The sequence below is a fragment of the Lagopus leucura genome, unplaced genomic scaffold (genome assembly GCF_019238085.1).
Source record: "Lagopus leucura isolate 7727_CA_CO unplaced genomic scaffold, USGS_WTPT01 Super-Scaffold_100004, whole genome shotgun sequence".
Taxonomy (NCBI): domain Eukaryota; kingdom Metazoa; phylum Chordata; class Aves; order Galliformes; family Phasianidae; genus Lagopus; species Lagopus leucura.
Window position 1 is genome coordinate 18,801,307 of NW_024962264.1, and position 12,608 is coordinate 18,813,914.

At 44.1% G+C, this 12,608-nt stretch overlaps 1 protein-coding gene across 1 annotated transcript in view; it reads right to left on the reverse strand.

Moving 5' to 3' along the window:
• Positions 1–12,608, reverse strand: part of TET2 (tet methylcytosine dioxygenase 2) — a 69,926-nt gene that overhangs the window by 13,444 nt on the left and 43,874 nt on the right. Inside the window, exons 2-5 of the mRNA XM_042870953.1 lie at positions 7,745–11,117; positions 5,534–5,624; positions 2,046–2,139; positions 767–975 (exon numbers count right to left, since the gene is read on the reverse strand). Of these exons, the coding sequence (XP_042726887.1) occupies positions 767–975; positions 2,046–2,139; positions 5,534–5,624; positions 7,745–11,117 (3,767 nt within the window). The remainder of the gene's footprint in view (positions 1–766; positions 976–2,045; positions 2,140–5,533; positions 5,625–7,744; positions 11,118–12,608) is intronic.

Genomic DNA, 12,608 nt, shown 5'->3' on the forward strand with positions numbered 1-12,608 from the left:
CAGGAGGCAGGTCAGTTCTGCCAGTGCCGTGGGGGATCACTGGCCTTGGATCTTCTTCCACCCGTAAATAATGAAGAAATGAAAGAGACGCACGCGCTACAACAGGGGAATTCATTGCAATGAGTAATTTCACGGTTGCAAAGCAAAGACTATGAGTTTTATATACTTATGTGAGAAACCTGGATTTGTGCAAAAGAGGGGATGTTTGTGTGGTGCCCTAACAGATACTGGTATCAACGGTACCTCAAAGGAGTATATGCTGATGGCACTGCAAGGCTGCAGAGCTCTCTGACGAGGGTTTGGCAAAAGGCTCCTGAAACATGGCTGTACCTATGCAGCCAAAGTAAGCAAAATACAGTGGTAACTAGGTTATTTTAATCTATGTGTTCTTCACTGTCAGAAAGACATAGAAAAAGTGCTATTACTTTGGGTTAAGGCTAGCTTCTGTAAGCATATCATATGATTTAATGCATCTAGTTTTCATTTCAAGGCAGAACTATCTGCTTTCTTGGGTGCAGCTGAGATCTTCCTTTAAATCATGTTTCTTCTTTTAAACACACTGAGAAGCTTCACAAGTCTGAGATTTTTTTTCCCCTGATTTTTCAAAACATTTACTTTGCTTTTCTCTGAAGGCTTGTGGGTTTTCAGACTGCCTGAAATAGCTTGGCAGGTATGTGCATTTACGGTAAAGGAGCGAGCAGGGGTGCCAGCTCTGAGGCTGGAGGTGGGTTTGCAGGTCAGTGCGCACAGCCTTTGTGTCACTTACTCTTCGTTCAGGGCGCAGCGCCGGTTGGTGAGCGTGCCGTACTTCCTCAGAGTGTCGGTGAGTTCGGAATAGAGCTTGTCAGCCAGGCTGGTTGGGATTCCCTCCCAAACCAGGATGAGGATCACAATCACCGCCGTCTCACACGTGTGGCCCGCCCGCTCACGCACCAGGCAGAGCAGCTTTTCCTCCTGACTGCTTCTGCGGACTACCTGCATACACAGCAACACACGCCCCAGAGCCCCGACACAAACAAAGTGCTTCTTAGTGTGAGGAGTGAGAGAATAGGGAACCACAGCATTCGTGTGCGTGCAAGGTTACTTCTACTTCTCTCTTCCTCTTTGTTTCTGGTAACACACCGTATTTCCCACCTGTAGTATAAGCCAGGGCCACCCTTTCTGTTTAATGAATCTGACTCTGAGAGGGCAGCATGCAAAGCCACGGTGGTGGAAAACAGCTTTTCTGATTTAGCAGAAACATCCCCCTGGATCGGCACAGTGGTACAAGTGACCCAGTTTGATTAGAGGGTAAAAGAAAGCCGGGAGTGAGATGCCTACGTGTGCAGAGCTGCACTTAGGGCAGGAGGAAGAGACCAAACAGCCTGACGTGGGAGCTGTCTCTCTTTTCCTTCCTTACTTGAACAGCTAAACTTGTAATCCGCACCCAGTTGTGTGGCCTCGCCTGCCCCTACTACGTGGAAACATTGCATCAATGAGAGGAAAGCAGCAGACACTGCTCAAAGGAAAGTGTTCCTGCTTCTCAGTGCTTGTGCCACTGCGGGTATTTCTATAAAGGTGCAGGCTGGCATGCATAAAGACTATAATCACAGATCAGTTTTTCCTCATCCTGTCTTTCCCTAGCCTACCCAAACCACTCAGTAATTTGTGCCAAAGCAAGACAGTGTTTGCTAAGAGGGTGTGCTAATGCCTCTTGAACTGGGAGCACATTTTAAAAATAATCACAGCGGTGTACTTCCCAGATTTATTTGTAAGCTAAAATTAAATAGCAGTGAGAACATCTGATGTTGTGAATCCTAAATCCAAATGTAACTGCCTTCCTTCTCAGGTCTTCATACCCTTGAGCCACATTTTATTCCTGCTGTTCTCCAGGCAACTTGAGCAAAGGCAGTGTGAGAGACAGCGGTGGCAGCAGGCTGTGGGCCTCCTGCAGTAGCTGTTTTAGGTTTCCCAGTGTCAGCTAACAGAAGGCCATCACTGCTGTTTGCTTACATGAACCACTGTGCCAAACTGGATGAGTGTTAACATCTGTGGACATCACTTACCCATTTAGCAATTGGACATCCTTGAGAACTTTTGCCTTCTTTCCCAGTGTAGACAACCCTCTCAATCCTTATAGCTTTACCCTTCTGTCCAAATCTTAAACAGACAAAAATATGCATAGTAAGCAGATTATTCTTGTTCTATGTGAGCACATTTGCCAGTTTTATCTTAAAAAACAAATACTGTGAGTTATGGGGAAGGGTGTGCAGTGTAGTTTATCTTGCTGGTTTTTTTGTGGTGGTGGATCGATATGTTGAAAGAGGCAAATGGCTTTCATACTTCACAGCTGAGTAAAAATCATCCGTATCACATTAATATTCCCAAACAAAAGTTTGAACTGTTTCCTTAAAGAAATTGTTACAGATAATGACATTGTGAAAAGTGGACTTGAAGTCTTTCCATTTTGGGAAGGAATTCTATGTTTTTCTTCAATTTCTGGGTTAAATTTCAAGTGATGACTCTGAAATTTATATAATTGTCATGGAACAGCTGGCATGCAGTAGTCACTCTATTAAATTTTCCGTGCTTGTTTCTGGCATAGATACAGTATGAATCAGTTAAGCTATGATTAATTTGCTTCATATCTATTTCTTTTACTTTATCATCTGGTCATAAATTGTTACTTATTTACTTCTGCCTGACTTCTGTACTGAATTAGGATCATGAGGGGCACCCAGATGGTGCCATTTGTGGGTGCCTTTTTGAAAACAAAGCAGGCAAGCTCAACTCTAGCATTCAGTCAAGGTACTGATGCTGTTAGGGCCCATCCCCAAAGGCAAGTCGTGCTTTGCTCAGACAAATGACACCTTTTATATCTTATGATGGGCCAAGTGGAAATATATAGCAAATGCTAAGCGAAGCAAGACTCATGTTAGCAAAGAGCATCAGACCTGTTGAGTGTATCCGAGTTTATTCTCCCCTCAGGGCTGCTGCAGCTGGGGTGCCCCACCTGCAGAGCCAAGGGAGGAGCATGCCAGGCTGAGGTGAGCCTTCTGAAAGGAGCCTGTCTATCAGAGACCTCGGGGGCTGCAATCCATGTTGTAGATCTAGCTGTGGTGCTGGCTTGGCTGCATTTTAGAGACTGGGCAAATTCCACCTCCAGCTCCCTTTCTTCAATCCTGCTGCTCCCATTGGTGATAATTTTTTTTTTTTTTTTAACCACATATGTGGACTAAGACTAAATCATAATCTTCTCATTCTTTGCCTGTTACCTGTGGAGCAATCAAGCTAGCTGCTTCTCACTGTGCAGCCATTTAATGCTGCCTTGAGAACTTTTGACTTTTCATCCCTCTGTTTTTTATCCTAAAATCTTGGTGACACATTTAAGATCAAATACTTGTATTTAAACTTCTGTCCTGTAAAGGAAATGAAAAATACTTAGTTTTGGATGTGATCTCATTGTGAAATTTTAGTGTCACAGGAAATTATACAAATAAAATCAAGTTGTACTATGTATATTCTGCAGGCAACTGTTAGATCATTTTTTCCTGCTTGGTCTTAGATGTTAGCATACACTCATTTCTTTAATTAGCCACAAAAAAATACATGTTTTAATCTTAGCATTTTCTAATGGTTTGCTAATCTGGACTGCAGGACAACTGTGTGGATGCCACTAGAGATCTGTCTTCTACATTGCACACTGCAAATGAAATAGGCCTTGTCTCAAATCTTTTCAGCTGTCACAGACAGATCTGTGCCTCACGGCAGCTTTCAGGCCAAAATCAGAACAGAATTCACTGACCACGAAGTAAGGAGTGGGAGAAGAAAGCATGTGTCCACCATGGATTCTGCAAGAAATTTGTTTTAATTAAAATATCAACTGTAAGAATAAACTCAAATCCTGGTTTGTTTGGCAGTGCTAATACCTTAAAAGTCGATTCTTATTTGCAGGAAGCCAGTTTAAAAGTTGTGCTTAATGCCACCAACTGCACACGTGTTTGAGAGAATCTTCAGAGTGTTCTTTTCTTAGGGATGCAAAATCAGGAGGAGCTCTGGAGTTCTTCTGTCACGGCATCACACAGTTGATGCCATACAAACAGCTGTAAACCAGCCATGGCTCATTGCTGTTACATTCTACTGAGCCTGGCAGAGTATATATGCATGGTATCTGTAATCTATCAGGATTTCCTTCTGCCAACATGAAATGAAATCAGTGGGGAGGGAGGTAAGACAAGGTCAGTATTAAGGATGAAACATCACATTCCAAAGTCAAGAAATGAAAAATGTTTCATCTCTAATAATTGATGTGATGACATGAACGACTTTCCAATTTTATTTACTGCTTGTGAATATTAAAGAATTAATCAGTCAGAGCTTTGGAGATAACAAATTGTAAGAAGCTTCCCAGGAGGGTCAGTGCTCACTCCTCCTTTGCAGGAAGAGGCTGATTTATGTAGCTTACATGTGTTTCAACTGCTCACAAAGCTGAAAACAAGCGCTGGGCCGAGGACAGGAGTTACAGGGAAGGAGGTGCTAGGAGAAAGGACTTTAGGGCTAATCACTTAAAGATAATCCTTGGGATTTAATGTGCCCTAGTGGTCCATGAGTGAGTACAAGCTAGCAGACCCTGCTGAGAGGCTGTTCTCCTTAGCTCAAGACACAGCGCCGCAAAGACATCTATTTGCTTTCGATGTTCAGAGTTTTAAGGTATTAACAGATCAAACTGCCATCTGTCTCAGACTTTATTGAGGTTTTTTGTTTGCTTGTTTGTTCACGAGGGAATTGAATTCCCAGATATCTCTAAAAATCTGGCCATTAGCATCTATGCTTCCCAAAACCTACAGGTAATGCAGAATTCATGGTGTCAAAGTCACTTTTGTGTGTGACAGTTTTAAATTTAAATACTTCAGAAATGCTGGTGGATTTTGTACTTGTGCTATATATCTATTAAGGGATGCAACATGATATGGGGATTATCCACAATCGAGATAAGGCTGTTTTTATGCTATACTCCAAGGGAGGGAATGTTTTGTCACAAAACTACTTATCGATTCTTGGGCTGAAATCCTATCAATAACTTTGTTTCAGCTCTCTGAAAGTGACAGAGTTAGGTTTAGCCCGTTAGGGTTGTGCCCTATACTTAACAGCCTGGGACAGAAATAGAGACAACTGTGCAGTTTGGTATCCTGCTCTCCATTTCGCTTCCACCTTAGCATTCTCGCAGGGGGAACACCAGGTCTGTGCCTGTTCCTGAAGCCATTGCCAACTGCCTGGCTTGGCAGGCTGGTGCATACTTGTTCCTGCTTGGGTTTGCTGGCGCCTGTCTCCAAGTGCGCAGCTCATGCCAGCCAGTAGACTATTAGCCCTGTCAAATATTGTGACTCTCTGGTGAATAGCACAGTGCGTCATGTTGGCAACACTGGAGTCGCTAAGCCTACAAGTAATTACTTGATTTGCAATTGTTTATTTCTTTATGTGCAAAAGCTGGAAAAATTCTGCTATCCACCAAAGGATAAACGTTAATCTGCCCCTGTGCCTTTGCACTAATTACCTTTCTTCCATGATTTCTCTAATAGCTGCCACATTAGGACCGGCTCCTAGGTGGGTATAGAAAGGACCTTCATCTTTTTCAATAATTTGCTCTGTTTAAAACAAAATAAAGGTTATTACTTCGAAGCCTCATTCTTCAATGTAAAAAAGTAACATTGCAAGGTTTGCATTTAACCAGTTAGAAAACTGCTGTACGGGTCTCGGGTCCATTTGCAAACACATCTTAAAGTATGCACGTGCAATTCATACAAAACACACAAAGCACACAGCTAACTCTGCAAATAGCTGTGATATAGACTGTGTGTTTTTGCTAGCATAAGCAGTTGTTTCACATCTCAGCATGTTTTGAATCTCATGCTGAGATTCAAAAGGCCATTTTCCTGTTATCACTGATCAACTGTTTCTCCTTCTCCCATTTCCTCCTCTCCCAATATCTGGAAAGGAGGATAAATTGGATAACAATGGTAAATATTGACACTAGTGAGCTGTACAGTACTTGTTTTTCAGCAGACGCGTTATGCAGCAACTTGCAGCTCCAGAAAGTGCCATTAAGGCCATACTGAATTTCTGCCACCTACAGAAATGAAGAAAGCATGTTTGCTGAAAGAAATCGTGTGCAAGACTTAGCCAGACTGCTTGCGTACTATGAATGGTGCCTCAGGTTTCTGTATATGGGTAGGGCCATGCCAGCACTGGCAGAATCAGCTGTTTTGACACTGGGAGGCAAGGTGCAGTAGCCAGAGGAAGTATCCAGGCATTGCCTGGGTTCAGGGGCAGCCAGCGGAGTGTGCAGACGTGGCTGAGGGGTGACTTTCTGTGCTGTTTTCTCCAAAGGCTGAGTGAGGTGATGCTGCTGACAGACTCTGGGAGCACAATGGAGGCATGCTGTAAGCCTGGACGTGTCAGTGGGGAAATGGTGTAGCTTGCATCTCCTTAACGAAGAAATACTGTTAGGAAAGAGCAAGAAGCTCTACCAGTTGCTCTGTGGCACTAGGTTCCTCAAAGAGGACAGAATCTGGCTTTTGTGCTCCTTTATTTCCTAAGGAAGGGTAAGCTAAGAATTAAAACATGAGTGGAAAATAAGCTCTTTTTGCTTAGTTAGCAGTTAGCAGGCTGAAAAAAAAGACAAAACCTGGAAGAACGAAATAATTGCCAGAAAAAAAGTTTTGCCAACTACATTGGAGAAATGGCCTTCAAAACAAAACAGCTTCAGAGTTTTAAAAGAAAACCTACATGCTGTATGTTGTTTCTTACAAAGCAAAAAGAAACAGCAACAACAGGGAACTCTGGAAAGGCATTACCTCCTTTTTTGCTTCTATGTATCATCTCAAGCATTTGAAAAGGCAGTTTTTAAATCTGGCAGTTTTGCAGGAGCCAAAACTCAGCCTCTTTTAGTTGATATGCAATTCCAAGCTGTTAGAACCAGTATGTGAAACTACAGCAAAGCTTTTACACTTTTTTCTTGGCTGCTGCTGAAACACTTGTATCTTTTGCTTTAGTCTGAGTAATTCCTCCAGCTGTAGGGCCTGGAAGTGCCTGTCACACCTGGCCATGTGCAGTGTAAGTGCATGGAAGCTCAGACTATGGGCTATGCCTCACACTCTGCTTCTCTTCTCTCAGCTCTATTCTTCCAGATTGCAGGGACTAGGTATGCTGGGAAGAAATACTGAGGGTCTCCTTGTTGCTCTTTCATTGCTGCCTGTATAGGTTCTTTGAGCTGCTGTTCTCTTTAGCTTTGCAGTAGGCAAGTAAGTGAGGGGGATGGTAAACTCATGCAACAAGCGAGGAAAAATCTGTCTTCCCTTCTTCGCTTAGGTTTTACTGAGGCAAACTTCAACAGTCTCGCTGTTAGAGCAAAAAATCATAAGGTTTGGACCCGAGACATGTTTTGTAAAAGCCATATCTAGCCTTGACAAATAATTTTGTAAGATTGTAATGTTATGACCCGCTTTTTATCAGCATGTTGTCATTACGTCTGCTGCTCAAGGAGAATGGAAGTTGAGGGAATACATGACTGTCCACACACATTCTGACTGTAAAAGCAGTGTAGAAAAATTGCTGTAAATCCTTGCTCATTGCTGTTCTAAAAAAAAAAAAAAAAGACACCAAAAAGCTCCCCTCTTAGAGAAACATCCAACTAACCCTGCAATCTGAACCCAAGGCTAGTTTTCTTGTGAACAACTATGTCTTTAGTACATCTCTCAGCACTTACCAACACAGCTGCAAGATGGGAAATCATACTGGGTTTTGGCAGGTGTGTCCAATAAATTTTTTACAGGAGTATCCAATAACTTGGAAGGTGAGTCTAAAAAATTATTGAGAACAGTTCCAGCTGTTCTTTTGGTCGGGGTTTTCTCAGCAGACACATTTGCTTGCTGTTCTAAGATCGGGGTGTGAGTATCAAATTCTGCAGCACTGGTGTTTCTAGATAGGATGGTAATAGGGCCTGCTGTCTCAACCTTCACGTGTTTAGGCGATTTGACAGTAAAAGTCTTGTGATCAAACAGTGATTTGACCTGTATCTGTTTTAGCTGCTGTTCCATTGTCTCAATGATGCTCTTTTGTTGTGTGTTCTCACAGCCAAAGTGCTGATTCTCTTGTTTAATTGTTTTTTTCCACATTTTGTTTTCCAGCTGCCCAGTTGATAGGCGCATGCAAATGTTAGACTTTGCGCCAGCCTCAATTTTTATAGGCTTGCGTGCTGCACCAGCGCCAGACTCGGTTTTGGGTTGCTGGTATGCTTGTTGCTCCTGTTTCTGTAAGAGGTGCCACCTTAGAGCGGCGTGCTTGTGAAAATCCTTTGGGGTTTGGCTTTGCAAATGACAGCCTCTCTGATCTTGTGAGTGTGCAGGAGTTTGCTGACTGTGCGATAAGTACTGCTGGGGCATCGGTGCAGCCTGCTGGCTCGGGGGATCTTGACTGAGGCTACCGGCGTAGCTTTGTGGCAGCTGTATAACTGAAGCTTGTTGCATCTGTTGCTCTTGCTCTTGAAAACAGTGATTCACATCTTGCTTGGGAGGCAAGTTATTTGAGAAATACTGCATGTGTTGCAAGTCACGCGCTTTGTTTGCTCCAAAGTGTTCGAGATTTGTGGCATTTTCCTTTTTCTCTGACATCAAGTGCACGTTGTTTGGGCAGGGATGCTGCAGACCAGCACTTGTTTTCTGGCTGTAGAGGGGAGTTTTGTTGTTCATGCTCTGTACCTGCTCTAGCCCTAGCTGAAGGCTATGCAGTGGGAATGCAGTTGGTTTCATGTACTTATTCCCAGTTTGAAAGCACTCATCTGCTTTAGGCTGACTGAAAGATGTCCTGTCTGGCTGCTGCTCTGCATTGTTCTGGGAGTGGGGAATAGTTTGGGATGGTTCTTTGCTTTTCATTTGCAGAGCCTGTTGCTGGTTTGGAGTTAGCTGCGGACTGCACGGCATCTGTGTCTGCTGTGTTTGCTTTTGGAGCATCTGTTGCAAAACGTGTGAATGCAAGAACTGTTCGCTTTCCCCTGGCTGGGGATTCAAGTGCTGCTGTTTCAGTGGGGCCCCTATAGGCTGTTCAATTTGTTGTTCAGGGTGTTGCTGGAAATGGAGCTGCTGTGGAGGGTGCTGCTGCACTCGGGGCTTAAGCAAGGAATCCATCTTTGTGAGCTGTGGCTGCGGTGAGTGCTTTTGGAACAGCAGCTGCGTGTCAGCTGTGGGATGCGGCTGCAGCTGGGAGCTCTCGCTTTTGTACTGCGGAGGAATTTGTTCTTGTTGCATTATTTTCTGGCTCTGGGGCTGTCCCGGCGGCCCCTTTAGTGCGTCAGGACTTCCAGCATACTGTTTCATATAAGCTGCTTTGGATGTATTTGCCCGGTACTGAAGAATTGATCTCAGTAATGCTTCGTTGGGTTTGTGGGGAAGCTCTCCGTGCCGGAACGGCGTGGAAACCAATTCTATCCAGGCAGGCTTTGAGTAACGCTGAGGCTGTTGCACAGACTCTTTCACTTGGTCCTTTTCTTTGTCAGGAGGAATCTCAGGTTCTCTCCGTCCTGGGAAACGCTGACACAATTGAGGCAACTCACCATCGCTTCCGCATGCATGCAGGTTTTGGAGGGGAGGCTCTGATGGCGGCGGCGGCATTTCTTCTGGGTGCTGCTGAATGGAGGCGGCTGCAGCAGCTCGGAGATCACTCTGGCTGACTTCGTGCTGTGATGTTTGCACCTGCTGCGGAAGCCTTTGCTGGGGGTGAAGTTGCTGTTGGCTGAGGCCGGGACTTTCTGGCATTGGTCCCTGCTGTTGCCCTTCGTTCTTGATCTCTTCAGGAAGAGTTTCATCGCATCTTTTGTCATAGGAATGGCGTCCTTCTCGCACCATGACAGACAGTGCACTGTTCATTTCTGGAGCAGGAGAAGTTGAGGAATCTTTGTGAAACATTGAGTTCTGTGTAAAGAAAGCACCATTTTTTTCTGCTTGCTCAGAAAACCTTTCCAGTGCAGCATTCTGAGCTTGCAGGTTACTGCTGGAACTTAGAGAGAGGTCTTGATTGGGAACCTGCCCTACGCTTCCATGAACAGCACTGTTTCCTACAGGTAATCGGTGTGTATCATAGCCTGGAGTCTGCTGCTGTAGCTGTAGTTCTGGTTTCTGAAGTGAACAGCTACCTGGCAATACAGGTGGCTTACTGGAGTCGTCAGCACCATAGACCTCAGTAACCACTACAGCTGGCACTTGAGGCAGCTCAGAGTTTGAGGTCTGTGGGGAAGTGATCTGCCCTGAGGTATGGGATGAATGCGTTGTCTTGTGGGACAACTCATTAGTAGCCTGACTGGTAATGGCATTGATATGAGATGTGTTCTTCTGCATTGCTATGGAAACATGTTCTGGATAATATTGAGACAGTGTTTTCTCCAGGAGTTCACCATGCATGCTGTCCATGGAAGAGGCAGAAACTGTAGCACCATTAGGCATTGGCACTGCCTTGTTCTTGAGTAGTAAGACAATGTCCCTGTTGTGGCAATTAATGTTTTCCTGCTCCTGTTCATCCTGAATCAGGAGTTCACGAGGGTCTTCTGAACCACCACTGTTGTATCTTGCAGACGGCATCAACTCCGAAGCTTCATTTTCTTGTCCCATCTCAGATTTCTTCTCACTGTAGCAATTGGAGATGCTTGGTTTTTCATAGTTATCCTCTGGCTCAGCTTTTTCTCCATTTACCTCTTTGTCTTGTTTCACTTTCTTGCTCTGTTGAAGTCCAAACAGAGAGGGCTCACTAAAAGTGCGTTTTATCCCACCATTTTGCATATATTTGGAGCACGCTTTCTTCTCTTGTAGAAGGTCAGGGCTAATGCGGTGGTTTGGGCTTCCCTTTGTGTGGGGCTCTCCGTAGTTGCTCTTATTGAACAGCCGCTTGTGGTCGCCGTTGACTTCGACCCCAAGCCTCTCTGTTGCTGGACTTCCGTTCTGTAGCTTCACTGCAGAATGCTCTGCCTGGCAAATGTGAGAAGATTGTGATATTAAAAATGGACTCAATCTATTGCCGTCAACATGGTTGGTTCTGTCCTGTTCCATCTGGCCTGCTCCGGGGCCATCCACAAGGCTGCCCTCTGAACGTATCTGCAAGAGAGAAGAAATGGGGAAAGCCCAGGTCAGCTGCAGGTTCACTCAGGATAGCAGATTGCCAGCAACTCCTACAGCATTCCCGCACCTTCATCCCAACTGGTTTCCACACACAGCAGCAGATCGCAGGCACACCTCGGGGAGGTTCGCTACCCTATCAGATTTTGCAGCCTTGTGCCTCCCCTTTCCCCTTGCAGGTTTAATCTTCAAGATGAAAAGAGAGAAAATACAACGCGGTTCCTTACCACCATTGAGCACACAAACAAATATTTCACCAAACATCTCTCATAATGGTGAAAAAAAGTATTATCTGCTTTTGAATTATTTGCATTGGCTCCTCTGTTGTTGCCCATTCTCCTCCACAAGGCAGAAAAGTCACGCGGAAACCCTGGTTCCCAGACTTGGTGCTAATCCTGTTATTTGATTATGTGTGCCAAACCCCTTTGATGCAACTTCAAGGATTATTGCCACCAAGCTTGCCAATTAGAGAGAAAACCTCCCTTTTTCAGTCTTCAGCTGTCTGACAAGGCCTTGTAAAACTGGCATCCCAAAAGCATACACAAGTGGCAAAATCCACAAGCGAGACAAAACCTCGCCACGTTGGTATCTGTGGGAGTTCTTACACTTCAACGTCTGGATAATGTTGACAGAAACAAATGAAGAGATTTCTGAAAAGTTTGAGGGAAATCATATTTTTTTTCAGGTATCCTTTTAAATTTAGGCTATAGACATCAGGAATGGCTTAAACTCTGCATTTGGGTTTTGAACTGAGCCCCACAGCTGTGGAACTAGGATTTTTCCTTTGTTTGGACAAAAAGTTCCATTTTCTTCTTTAAACTAAGTGTTTTATTTATAAAATTGGAGTTTTCTTTGAATAACAGTACTGACAGTGTACAGTGAATAAATTCCATAGAATGACAATCTAATCCTGTTCATATGGATCTTCCCAAGATGCACAATCCCACTGATAAAGCCATTGTTTGACTCCGCATGTAATTTATTCTTTGTTGGCTTTATGATTCTCAAACAGTCACAAATGACAGAAGACAGACTGGCAGAGGGTTTTCCAGATGTGAGACTGCAGAGAAAATCTGAATTGTGCATGCCTTTGCCCTGAAGGTTTTATACTTAGTTTGCATCGAGGGGAATGGAAGGCTTCCCCATTACCAAGTCATGTCTGGTTGGACTGCAGAGTTAGCACAAGCATGGCACGTGGCTGTTTTGCCACTACCCAAGATCAAAAACTTCTGTCATCACATTGCTCTGCTCATGTATTTATCCTACACTAATGTTAAAAAAACCCAAAAAACTAAAGAAGGTCTAATTTATATGGTTCTCAGTGCAGTATTCCTTCGCTCAATCAATATGACTCTAAAATGCTTTTTAAAGTAGTGCTATTTCACAAGATTGGTTATTTCCAGCAGAAACATCCTTGCTTGTGGCTCCAGTTTTGGTATCAGGACAATTCAAACATAAATTTTGACTGGC